The sequence below is a fragment of the Lepisma saccharinum genome, chromosome 12, assembly GCF_977018435.1.
Source record: "Lepisma saccharinum chromosome 12, izLepSacc3.1, whole genome shotgun sequence".
NCBI lineage: Eukaryota > Metazoa > Arthropoda > Insecta > Zygentoma > Lepismatidae > Lepisma > Lepisma saccharinum.
This window is the reverse complement of record NC_139240.1, coordinates 23,255,881-23,269,115: the sequence shown is the minus strand read 5'-3', so window position 1 is coordinate 23,269,115 and position 13,235 is coordinate 23,255,881. Positions and strand designations below refer to the sequence as shown.

Below are 13,235 nucleotides of genomic sequence, written 5' to 3'. Positions count from 1 at the left end.
TTCAACTTAACATCTTCAAATGGGAACAGGGGGCAAGTGACAGACACGTCAAAATCATGTGATCTTTTCTGGCATAGAGAATGGTGAAATCCATTTAACAATGTCTTTAATCATTATCAATTTATTCAATGTTAAGGATAAAGACTGCCATTGTTGTGTGCATGCTATTCATCAATGTTTTTTCCTTGTTATGCAGTGAACAGAGTGCAAGGAAAGTTGCACATCTCTTCAACTGCAGACACACTGAGAGGTGGCTGGCCAATTGTTCGTAGTGCAGTGGTGAAACTCGTCCACAAGTTAATGCAAAGGGAAAGTCTGTGTGGTCACTATCAAGCAGCAACCATGGTTCTGGCAGTGCTTGTGAAAACAGTTCTGTAGGAATGCTGATATTGTTGATATTTAGAGGCACATCTGGGAAGAAGTCAAAAGATGAAAATTAAATTCATCAATTTTAAGTTCAAATTAATATATTGGTATTATCTTTAAACTATTGGTGACATGTTTGAAAGCATGATTGAGATCCCTACTGGATATAGAGACATTCCTCCTGATGTGCAGGCAATTGATTCTGATAATACAGGGTTATTACAAATGATTTTTCCGATTACAAACTTGAATAACTCACGTTTAGTAACACTCAGATACATGAAAGTGGTATCAATGGAAATGGAAACCCAAAAAGTTTTGTATTACATTTGGTATCACATCACATGTGCTCAATATGAACTCCCTGTGACATGTGACAAACATCGAGCCTGTAGTCCAATTCCTGCCATACACGTTGCAACATTGGATGATCTACTAATGCAATGGCCTCTGTGATGCAAACACGAAGATCCTGGATGGTAGGTGGTAAAGGTGGCCAATACACTTGTTGTTTGACAACACCTCAGAGGAAAAAATCACAGTGTGTAAAATCGGGGGAACATGGAGGCCAATGCAAATATTCACTATCGTCACGCCCAGCATGCACAATCCATCTCTTTGGTAGTCGCCTATTCAGTTCACGTCTGACATCTAAGTGAAAATGGGGTGGTGCCCCATCCTGTTAAAAAATTAAACCTTCAATATCCTGTTCCACTTGTGGAAGAAGCCATGGGCATAACATCTGTAGGTACGAAATCCCCGTGTGTGTTCTCGTCGAAAAAGAAAGGGCCATGAACCTTTTCATGGCTGATAGCACAAAAAACATTCAGCTTGGGGGAGTCACGTACATGCTCCACATAACCTCTAGGATTTTCCAGACCCCAGATCCTGACATTATTTTTGTGCACTTTGTCCGACAGGTGGAAGGTTGCTTCATCACTGAACACCAATGATTCCGTGAAACCATCAGTTTCCATTTCGATTTGCATATCCTCGCAGAAAGACAGTCTCTTGGCTTTGTCGACCAGTTTCAACGCCTGCAACAATTGCAGACGGGGAGGATGGAACCACAAACGTTTGTGTAAAATCTTCCACACAGTAAGTTGCAGGACGTCTAATTCTCTGCTGGCTGGGGTGGTGGATTTCTGTGGAATTCGTACAAAACTCTCTCTCACACGCTCCACAGTTGCCTCGCTTAAAGGTGAACGGCTGGTTGACTTTCACTTGCAGATGCATCCCCTTGCTTTAAAGTCAGAATACCACTTATGGATACTGGTCCCACTGGATGCATCTTCACCAAACATCCTTCTAAAATTATGTTGCACAGTGATAACAGACTGGCAGACATAAAAATCCAGCACACAAAAGTCTTCCTGCCTTCGTCGGCAGCCATTTTCTCTCCTATCGTCCCTAGCGACGAAATCAATAACTACGCGACAGTTGCACTAACCACTGAAACATTTTGAGTTTCAATTTCCATTGATACAACTTTCAGGTATCTGAGCGCTATTAAAAGTGAGTTATTCAAGTTTGTAATCGGAAAGATCATTTGTAATAACACTGTACAGATGTCAAGATACTAAAGCATGTGAGATGTGTACAGTCAAGAGATTTCTATTTAGAAATCCATTTAGAAACACTGATGGTATGATTCCTAAATATTCAATACAGATCATTGTTTGCAATAATTACTTAATGACTTCTGTTTGGTGTGTAATCCTCGCATGCATAACAACTTTAAGATGATCTTTACAGACAAAATCTTTGTTACAAATTGAACAATTGAAAGGTTTCTCTCCAGTGTGAACCCTCACATGCTCATTAAGATTATCTTCGAGTGAACCTTCATATGTACACTAAGATCTCCTATACAGGCAAAATATTTATTGCAAATTGAACAATTGAAAGGCTTCTCCCCAGTGTGAACCCTCACATGCTCATTAAGATTATCTTAGAGTGAACCTTCATATGTACACTAAGATCTCCTTTACAGACAAAACCTTTGTTGCAAATTGAACAATTGAATAGCTTCTCTAAAGTGTGATCCCTCACATGCTCATTAAGATGAACTTCATGGGTAAAATCTTTGTTGCAAATTGAACAATTGAAAGTCTTCTCTTTTGAGTGAACATTCAAATGTACTCTAAGATCTCCTTTACGGGCAAAATGTTTATTGCAAATTGAACAATTAAAAGGCTTCTCTTTTGAGTGAACAATCATGTGTCCATTAAGATCTCCTTTACGGGCAAAATATTTATTGCAAATTGAACAATTAAAAGGCTTCTCTCCAGTGTGACTCCTTAAATGCACATTAAGATAATATTTACGTGCAAAATATTTGTTGCAAATTGAACAATTAAAAGGCTTCTCTCCAGTGTGAACCATCGCATGCTCATTAAGATGAACTTCACGGGCAAAATATTTATTGCAAATTGAACAATTGAAAGACTTCTCTTTTGAGTGAACATTCACATGTACTCTAAGATCTCTTTTACGGGCAAAACATTTATTGCAAATTGAACAATTAAAAGGCTTCTCTCCAGTGTGACCCCTCACATGCTCTTTAAGATGATATTTACGTGCAAAATCTTTGTTGCAAATTGAACAATTGAAACGCTTCTCTCCAGTGTGAACCCTCGCATGTGCATTAAGATGAACTTTACGGGCAAAATCTTTGTTGCAAATTAAACAACTAAAAGGTTTCTCTTTTGTGTGAACACTCATAAATGTATTAAGCTGAGCTTCATGGACAAAAATTTTATTCAAAACTGAACAATTAAAAAGCATCTGTGGTTCATGGGTTATTAAGTCTCCTTTGTCAGAGAAAGTATAGTTGGAAATGGGACCTATACATTGATTTCTTCTGGTATTAGCCTTGGAACCATCAACATATGTCTTGCAGGGAAGGGTTTTTGGTGAAGGTTCAGACTCAAAATTTTCTTCTCTACTGATACATTCTGTAATGTCTCTTGGCTGCTCTTGTTCTCTTAACTTTCCTGCAGACTCTAGCAAATGTGGAACTGACCTTGGGACTCCTTGTATCTGTTCTTCCACATAGTTCTTGATCAGGTAGCTGAAAAAAATATGATACAAATGTAGTTTCACTTTCTGAGTAAATAATGAGAATGACTGACATGTGCAAATCTATGATAGGAAAGGAGAGTAGAATAGACTTGATGGGGACGTACTCATGAAAAGGTAAAAACATGTATATTATTACGTAGAACTTTCAGCAAAAAATGCAGACTCGATCATGACTCGAACCCGGTTTAATTAAACACTATACCAACACTAAGCATTATATTTTTAAGATGGAAGGTTATTAATGAATATCGAGAATATCGCTTGTCTTATAATGCAGCTATAGTATAAATCTTCACGTTCACCTCGGAATAGCATGCAACACGCATTCTTGAAACACCAATGAAGCGAGCAAGAAATTTTTTTTTTAGTCTTTTCCAGCTTCTCTTTTCGCATGTTCGGGGTCGAAAAAACATGTGGATACCATATCGCTAAATGCAGTCTCCAAAATTTAATGTTCAAACTCTCCCTCCTCTACAGAAATCCTTTTACAATCTAAGATTGAACAATTTTTCAAGAGCTTCCTATCTCCCCATCTAAATTTAATACTCAATCTTACCATCAAAATTTCCATGCCAATTTTAGACTTACTGTTGATATTGAAGAGTGGATATTGTCCCCCACAAACGTTTAACTCAGAACCCCCCCACCAGAACCGACGTGTCAATTAAGGCCTAATATATGTAGGAGTTGGATATTTTTCCCTTCCCCCCCTCGATAATACCCTTAAACACTTTATTTTCTTCGTCTAATGAATTAAATATGGTGTATTTAAGGTGTAAAATTTTTACACACTTATATTTTGGGAAAATATATAAATACTGAATATTATATTATTTGAAGGGAAAAAATCCCCCCAAAAATCTTGATGGTGCAGCCTGGGCACCCCTGGAGTTCTGTATAAATTGTTGTTGATATGATGAAGAGTGACGCATGGTAAATTGCTCAGGAAAAGCAGAGAAAGAAATGATGACAAATATAAAATGCGAAATGTTTATCAAACCACAATTTTATGTCAATAAGTCTTTATTGCTTAAGTCAAGAAACAACAAGATTCAGAAAGACATTATCTTTAGTATGCTTCAAAAAGACAAGTACGGATCACCATCAGAATATGCATCTGTAATTACAGAATGCCAGTTCTCAACTGTTCTACACCTTCCAGAAGAAACTCCACTGGAACAAATGTTCACATTTGGTTCATGCCCTCAACCAAATAACTAATGTATCTATGAAAATACACTCCTTGGTTGAAAGGCTGTCAGTCAGTGACTGTGAAAACATGCTGAACTTTTGAACACTCTATTGCAATGTCAAAAACACAACTCATCCCCCACATTCCAATAGCTCTTTCTTTCTTTGAAATGGAAACTCACTGCAGTTCTCTGCATACAAGAACAGATTGCCTTACCTTTGCAAAACTCATGTTTAAGCTACAGAATTGAAGAACAACAGAAAATGCATTAAAGAAAATAGTATGCATCTAATACAGGACTTCCCCTTTCACAATACAGGCTGAATGAAACTACTATTCATTAATACTACTGATTTGCTTCAAAGCTCATATAGCAATAAGATCATTTATCTATGAACAATATCGGAGTAAAAGTAAATTCCGAAAGGTACAGTACAGCTGTGTATTGGACAAAAAAATCTGCCGGTATGGATATGTATACAAAAGAGACAAAGTGGAACTCTACTAGATCAATGTAGTATACTTACAAAAGAAAACAAATATATAAGGTGCCATCAAATAAAAAGGTCCAATGGAAAATATCCCGAAATATGTGTTACCTGCGACAGTGCTTTCGGGTGCTGTGTATACCCATAGATGTATGTGACACGTCAGTGGCAGGGGATCAGCATATGCGCAATGTTGACTCGGGTGGCATTGGGTCATTGGCTCCCCTCCAGGTGAAACGTGGTACTGTGTAAGGGAACAATGGAGGAGCTGTTCACGGATGTGACTATGGAAGAACAACGTGGTGTGATACGCTTTCTGCACACTGAAGGTACGCATCCAGCAGACATTTACCGGAGAATGCAGGCTGTATATGGTGACAAAATGTGTATCGGACAAACAAGTGAGGAAATGGTGTCGACAGTTTCGTGCTGGACGCAACACATTGAAGGACGATTCACAGCCAGGACAATTGACAAAGCGAAATTCCTGATGTCAAAGTGAATGCTATTGACACACTCATTCAAGAAGACAGAAGGACACACCATTAATGTCAACATGTTCTGAGAAACATTGCATCATCTGCAGACAGCAATAAAGCATAAGCGACCCGGCAAGCTCAGCATGCATCATTTTACTGCACAATAATGTTCGTCCCCATGTCGCCATTCAAACACAGGACCTGTTGAATTCTTTTGATTGGGAAGTGCTCGACCACCCTGCTTACAGTCCTGATTTGAGTCCATGTGATTTCCACATTTTCGACTCAATGAAGAAACACCTCAGAGGACGCCGCTATGCTTTGGACACAGATCTGCAGGCTGCAGTGACAGAATGGTTTGCCTCACAACCCAAGGACTACTTCTACCAAGGCATTCATCAGTTGGTACCCAAGTGGGATAAGTGCCTTACCTCACATGGCAAAAATGTGTAGTCACCAAGGCATTCATCAGTTGGTACCCAAGTGGGATAAGTGCCGTACCTCATATGGCGAATATGTGTAGTCAATGTCAGTAATAAACTATGTATATGGAAATGGAGCTTTTCATTTGATGGCACCTTATATATTTCAGTATTTATAAATATTCTGAATGAGTATAATTGTTACTGTGCTTTACTATCAGGATAAACAGAGGCGGGAGGAGGGGGAGGGGGACAGTATGGTTGTTGGATTCAGTCTCAACTTTGTCCTAATTATGATATTCAATAAATCAGAGGTTCAAGTACAATATTCATTTATTCTGTTAAAACATCTATACAGAAACTACACATGAATAGTACAGGAAGTGATCATTTTGGTATCATGCTGTCCTTTCTTCTTGTAATAGGTCACAATTTTTTACCTTGAATTGTCCTTTGTTATGAATTCTGATAGGTGTATTAAGTTTCTTCATGGATAAAATCTACGTTTCAAATTAAACAATTAAAAGGCTTCTCATTGATGTGAAATCTCATATGCACATAATACACTCCTTGCAAAAAATTTGCAATATTGTTACATTAGGCACAAGTTTGGAATACTGTTATATTTGGAAGTAGGTGTTATGCACAGTGGCATATGTTGGTGAAAACATAAGAATATCCAGCAGACACAGATAGCATGTGCTGTTGCATTCCAAGGCTGTGTGCCAATCACCTAATGCCTAATATAACAATATTCAAACCCTTTTTGTAAGGAGTGTATATGGAACTTCTAATGTGGGCATTTAAAAGGGTTTTGATTGTGATGAATACTTAGATGAGCATTTTAAAACCAATCTTCCGAAATATTCATAATAAAATAAATAATCCAGTCAGACATAGTGTTTTATTATAAAAGGTCAGTGGAAAATAAAAAAAACACAACATACTTTTAAGGTTTTGCCATTTCACATTAACCAGCAAAATTAAATGCTCATTTCTCAAGAATTGAAATGTTTGAAATATAATGTATTTTGTTACTTACAGATTTCTTCAACATGTATCAACCAATATATTCTTATCAGATTGGGTTCCGAAACCAGGGGGGGCAAGGTGCCAAAACTGGGAGGGGGGCAAAGACAGTATATTTCCCTTTGTAGATAAGGTTTAGCATAGTGCAAGGGCAAAAGTGGCAAAAAGTGGGGGGCCAACTGCCCCCCCCCCAATCGTCGCCACTGATTCTGATACTCAAAGAGTAACTCTACAACAAACTCAAATTTGAACACAAAATACATGGTGATTGAAAAGTGTGGAACCATCCATATAATTTCTGCAGACATCAATGAACCATATGCAATATGTTCGAGACCAATTGCTTCATCCCTGATGCATGTTCTACACCCTACTCGGCATCTTGAATTCAACTCCAACTTTTGAAATGGGAAAAGGGGCAAGGGACACTTTAACCTGCCGTTACTCATGGGTGAGCACTGAGCTTACTTTTGCTTTGAAATACTTGTAATTCAAGCTTCATGGAAGTGTGAGGGCCAAACTCTCGTCTACCTTCCTTTTTGAGTATCCTCATGCAATAAAATACACTGAGCCATCTCTGTTTTCCATATGATTCAGAGGCGAGAAAAGAAAGGAGCACAAAGCTCACTCACGAGTAAATGCATTTTTCATGTGGCAATGAGTTACAGTTGATTTTATTTGATTATTAAATAAAGTAAGTGAAGCATTAAAAACAAAATACGGGGTGGTGCAAAATTCCGTTTACAACGAAGAGGAGGTGAATCGCCAAGTGAAATGAAGATGAAAATGTAAATGGAATTTTGTCGAATGACTCACCGTGTCAGAGCTAGAGGATGCCGAAATCGTGTGAAAATGGACTTCCCACCTCCATATGCCGACAAATAGTACTCATAAAGAAGATGCGGCACGATATCCTCAAAGAAAACACACCTTGGCTAGCGAATGATGCACAAATCGCATGTCAAAAATGAATGTGACAGGGATTCCCCAAAAGCAGTGACGGATTCCCGGGAATATGTCCGACATGGAACGCAGGTATCGAATGGGCATACAAAGGGAAATGACAGAGGTCACAGCACATGAAGAACATTTCGCCAGGAAGTGTCCAAAAAGCAGGCTGTAGAGGGGGATTCCCCAGAGAAGAGGGGACACAGACAACATGTGCAAGAGGTGTACTATGATGACACACACGTACACAAGTAGTATCCAAGGCTGTACGTAGAAATAAAATATGTACGTACACGTGAGAGAACAACCAGCACGTACTGATATCGGCTCCAAATACTACGACGGAAGACGTAGTAGTACATAAAGCTCCGCTAGAGGTGCTCAGCTGGATGCTACCTGTAATGGCCTGCTATCGCTGGTATACGTACATACAAACAACGCGTCAGTGTACACGACTAGCGATCTGCCTGTCAGTTATGTGTGTTGTCGCAAGGTGTTCATCCTGAGGCATGTGGTGAAACTGAGCACATTGCTAAAGTGACCATTAGGAAGTACGTAGTGCGTACCATCTGCGTTGTCTGTACGGGCTGGACACCTGTGTGGAGTGTTCAGTGCTGTAGTCGTGAACGGTACATCACAAGTTAGTTTTGTATATATTCGTGTGCTCCTTTTTGAGCCTGACAATGGCGACATACACCACCAACGAGCTTGCCAATATACGTGCATTTGGTTTACGGTGAAACACACAAAAACAGCCATCAGGCAAGGTGTGTGTATCGCGAACGATTTCCAAATCGGCGCCTACCATCACATGTCCTGTTAGGTCGATGCTCGTTTACGTTAAACTGTATCTGTATGACCTAGGTTGTGGGATCGTGGAAGACCACGCAGTGTGCGCAGTGTCCAATTTGAGGAGGAAGTGTTGGACAGGATACAGGAGACGCCAGGCACCAGCACCCGTGCCACTGCCCATGTGCGACACACGCACCATACCAATGTATTACGCGAGCTGCACGATGAGGGTATGCACCCATACAAAGTGCAGAGGGTGCAACACCTGCAGCCAATGGACTTTCCCCTACACCTTGATTTTTGTCAGTGGTATTTGCAACAAACCCTTGGAAACCCCAAATTTTCCAAATGCAGTGTTGTGGACCGACGAGGCACTATTCACCAGAGAAGGCGTCTTCAATACCCATAATAGTCACGTGGGGATGTGCAAAACCCGCATGCAATCATTGAGTGCCATTTTCAGCGACGGTTTGCAGTGAATGTGTGGTGTGGCATTGTCAGGGACAACCTGATAGGTCCATACGTGTTGCCCAATACTTTGTCCAGTGGGAACTATTTTGTGTTCCTACGGGAAGTTCTACCTGAACTGTTGGAAAATGTACCCCTTGCAATTAGGCAAGCTGTATGGTATCAACATGACAGTGACCCTGCACATTTTGACCACCAAGCCAGAGCTGTACTCAACAATACATACGGTGATAGATGGATTGGTAGGCATGGACCTGTTCTGTGGCCACCTCGGTCACTCGACCTCACAATGCTAGATTTCTTCTTGTGGGGCGAAATGAAGAGGCTGGTCTACGAAACCCCGGTGGAAAGTGTGGAGGACCTCGTTGCTCGAGTCACCGTCGCTGCTGGAATGATCACTGACATGCCCAACGTATTTGAGCATAGCAGAGCATCCCTGCTACGCTGATGCAGTCTGTGTGTAGATGTGGCTGGCGGACATTTTCCACAACGTCTGTGATATGTATCGTATGTCATTTCCACAGCCAATAAAGAATACTACTTGTGTACGTGTGTGTCATCATACACCTCTTGCAGATGTCCCCTCTTCTCTGGGGAATCCCCTTCTGCAGCCTGCTTTTCGGACACCTGCTGGCGAAATGTTCTTCATGTGCTGTGACCTCCGTCATTTCCCTTTGTACACCCATTCGATACCTGCATTTCATGTCGGACATACATATTCCCAGGAATCCCTCACTTCTTGTGGGGAATCCCTGTCACCTTCATTTTTGACACGCGATTTGTGCATCATTCGCTAGCCAAGGTGTGTTTTCTTTGAGGATATCATGCCGCATCTTCCTTATGAGTACTATTGTCAGCATATGGAGGTGCGAAGTCCATTTTCACACGATTTCGGCATCCTCTAGCTCCGACACGGTGCGTCATTCCACAAAATTCCATTTACATTTTCGTCTTCATTTCACTTAGCGATTCACCTCCTCAGCGTTGTAAACGGAATTTTGCACCACCCTGTATATATATATTGCATAAACTTCCTGATCTGACTCAAATTTAGCAACCAAAATCATTACAAATACGGAACTACTTCGGATGAGTGCCACACTCACCTGTGAGTAACAGCATGGCAGATCTGGCCACAAGTAGTACCAGGTTAAAATCAAGTAAAATTTTCTGCCAAATAGAAAAGTGAAATTCATTTTACAATCATTTTCAAGTTATTCAGTGTTAAGAATAAAGACTGCCATTGTTAAGTTCACGCTATTCATCAATCTTAGTTCCTTGTTATGTAGTGAAACAAGATGTCATCGATCAAAGTAGAGAACATTAACATTAGCTTACATTGTGGTGGACTGAGTGCAAGGATAGTTACAGACCTCAACCGCACACATCCTGAGAGATGACCGGTCAATTGCTCATAGCACAGTGGTGGCACTCATCCAGAAATTGAAGCAAAGGGGGTGTGTGTGTGTGTGTGGTCACTACGATGCAGCAAGTACTGCTTGGAAATGCTTGTGAAAAACTAACAAAAGCTGAAAGCCACCCTTTGTAGTTTTAGTGGGGGCACATGCCCCATTCATGTATGTTTGGAATGCAGATTCGGAAAGGCGGGGAAAAAATATGATTGTCATATGAAACATTTGTCTGTACCACTTACCATTTTCCGTGTAGATATTGGTTTTGCAAAAAAAGGAAGGTGAGCCAAATTGAGTATGCCGAGCTTAACAATTAACATAAGTGCAGCACCATAACAGTTTCGGAAAGTGCAGGACTCAAGCTTTCCAACAATATGCCACATGATGACTGCGGGACTAAAAAAGGATGAAACAGCATGACCCAAAAAGGGGGTCTAAAGTTAGGGAAGATCTCCAAAATTTCAAATGGCAAGGGGTTTCGAGTTTTAAAGGTCACAGAAAATGTAAAAAGGATGCGAACATGATTTTGCAATCCACTGACCGGTTTCAAAATGGCGACCAAAACAATTCCGACCCCTGAAGCTGGTGTTCCAAAGTGAGGAATTACGTATGTAAATAGCAAAACACAAACACTGGACAGAGGACGCTACATCCTGTACAAAGAATGCCAGCGGAACAACTGTTTATTCGTAACAACGTTTCTAAATGGTTACTGGTTCGCTACCATTGTCAGACCATGCCACCCGTCACATGTAACGTCAGTGTACTGAACGTCTGGGTGAGAGGTTTGCGGTTTCGTATTAGTACATGCCTCTGTGAGTGTACAACATGCAGTGAGTAGAACTTCAGGTCCATTGTGTACTACCAGGAATAAGCATAAGCCCACGTGTTGGGTAGGCTGAAGTACACAACACAGCATGCTGGCCCAGTCAGCAAATTACAAAGTACACCAATTACTGGTGCATCCAGTTCCATTAGACTGCACGTACGCTGTTCCCACTGCCCGGTTCAACAAAGGCAATCGGAAAGTACCACGGGTCGAGGTGTGACGAGCTCTCCTGCATAGCAGTCGTTTCCAGTGTGCTTCCACTGATAACGCGAATATGCCCCTCCAATCTTGGTTTCATTCACCGTTGTCTGTTACAAGTGGTTGCATCGTCGAAGGCATTGTGTGGTACCTCAGGATGTTCTACAGTGCATTCCTCGCAGGTAGTGTGCATTCCTGTACTTAATTCGCAGTGGCAATTTGTTGAATGTGAAATAATAATGCCTTTCACGAACGAAGAAACATTTGATATGCTCATGGTGTTCGGTGAGTGCCAACGAAATAGTTCTGCTGCTGCTCGTGTGTATGCCGCAAGGTATCCCGATCAGGAACATCGTTCAAGACATGTTTTTCGCACCCTTGCCGATTGTGTATGCAGAATGGGCAATGTTCAGCCTTCTAGCAGTCACAAACATGAATGCATTGCTCTGCCTGTTCGAGATGAGAGGTCTGCTGGTGTACTTGCAGTCTTCCATCTCAATCCTCACATGAGTATCAGGAAGTTGCTCGTTATTCTAGTGTCAGCGCAAGTACAGTGAGAAGGATTTTAAAGGATCACAGATTTCATCCGTACCACGTGTCCTTGCATCAAGAGCTACACGGAACTGATTTTCAAAGCAGGCTAGACTTTTGCATGTGGTCTCAAGCTCAAGTGAATGCATATGTTCGATTCTTTGACGAAATGTTGTGGTATGACGAGGCTACATTTAAAAGTGATGGGTCAGGTTATGACAATAAAAATATTACATTGTCATAACAACATTTGAAAATGGTTAGGCTAAGTTCAAAGTTCCACATTTGTGCAATATTTATAGTAAGTTAGTCATAACAGTTATTTTTGACTGGCAATATGAAAAACAAATATCTTCATTCATATGTGTTCTTTCAGACAAGAAAGATATGATATATTCAAATTTATAATTAAATTTATTGAAATTGTGTACATTTGCATTGGCTTCAAGGTTTATATACAAAGGTCAACTCTTTAAAATTGTTCAATGTACATTGTGATGTCATACTTGGTATTTTGTATCAACATTCAAAAAATGGTAATTGTGATCAATAGATAAGTATATTGTGATATACATAGTAAAATAGCTGTAACAGATCAAATATGTACATTTACTACACAAACATTCAAGCTGTTAAGCACTTATGGACAAAAATATAAAACAAAAACAATTGAAGATAACACATACTAAAAAATCTGGCTTGAACTAGTTGCTCTAATACTAGTTGTCTGTGACTTGGTGTGGAGCTCAAGATGGAACAAAGATAAGGACAGATATATCAATATGGGATGGTGATATATTTGTATAATAATTGTTGCTTTTAAAGATTAAACTTGGCAACGTTATAATAACTTGGATGTTTAAGTTATATAGAAGCCTTTTATGACTTGAATGAACTTTGATCATGATATAATCTTATAAAGATTCGAAAGTTATGGAATGACACTGATATGTATAAAAGATGCCATGTTGAATTGGAAGCAGTGAATAAGTATCTG

The 13,235-nt window shown here is 40.1% G+C and overlaps 1 protein-coding gene across 1 annotated transcript in view; it reads right to left on the bottom strand.

Annotated features, from left to right (window-relative positions):
- Positions 1 to 2,258: 2,258 nt before the first annotated feature.
- Positions 2,259 to 13,235, bottom strand: part of LOC145996411 (uncharacterized) — an 83,882-nt gene continuing 72,905 nt past the window's right edge. Inside the window, exon 4 of the mRNA XM_083132864.1 lies at positions 2,259 to 3,439. Coding sequence (XP_082988990.1) covers positions 2,296 to 3,439 — 1,144 coding nt within the window. The 3' untranslated portion in view covers positions 2,259 to 2,295. The remainder of the gene's footprint in view (positions 3,440 to 13,235) is intronic.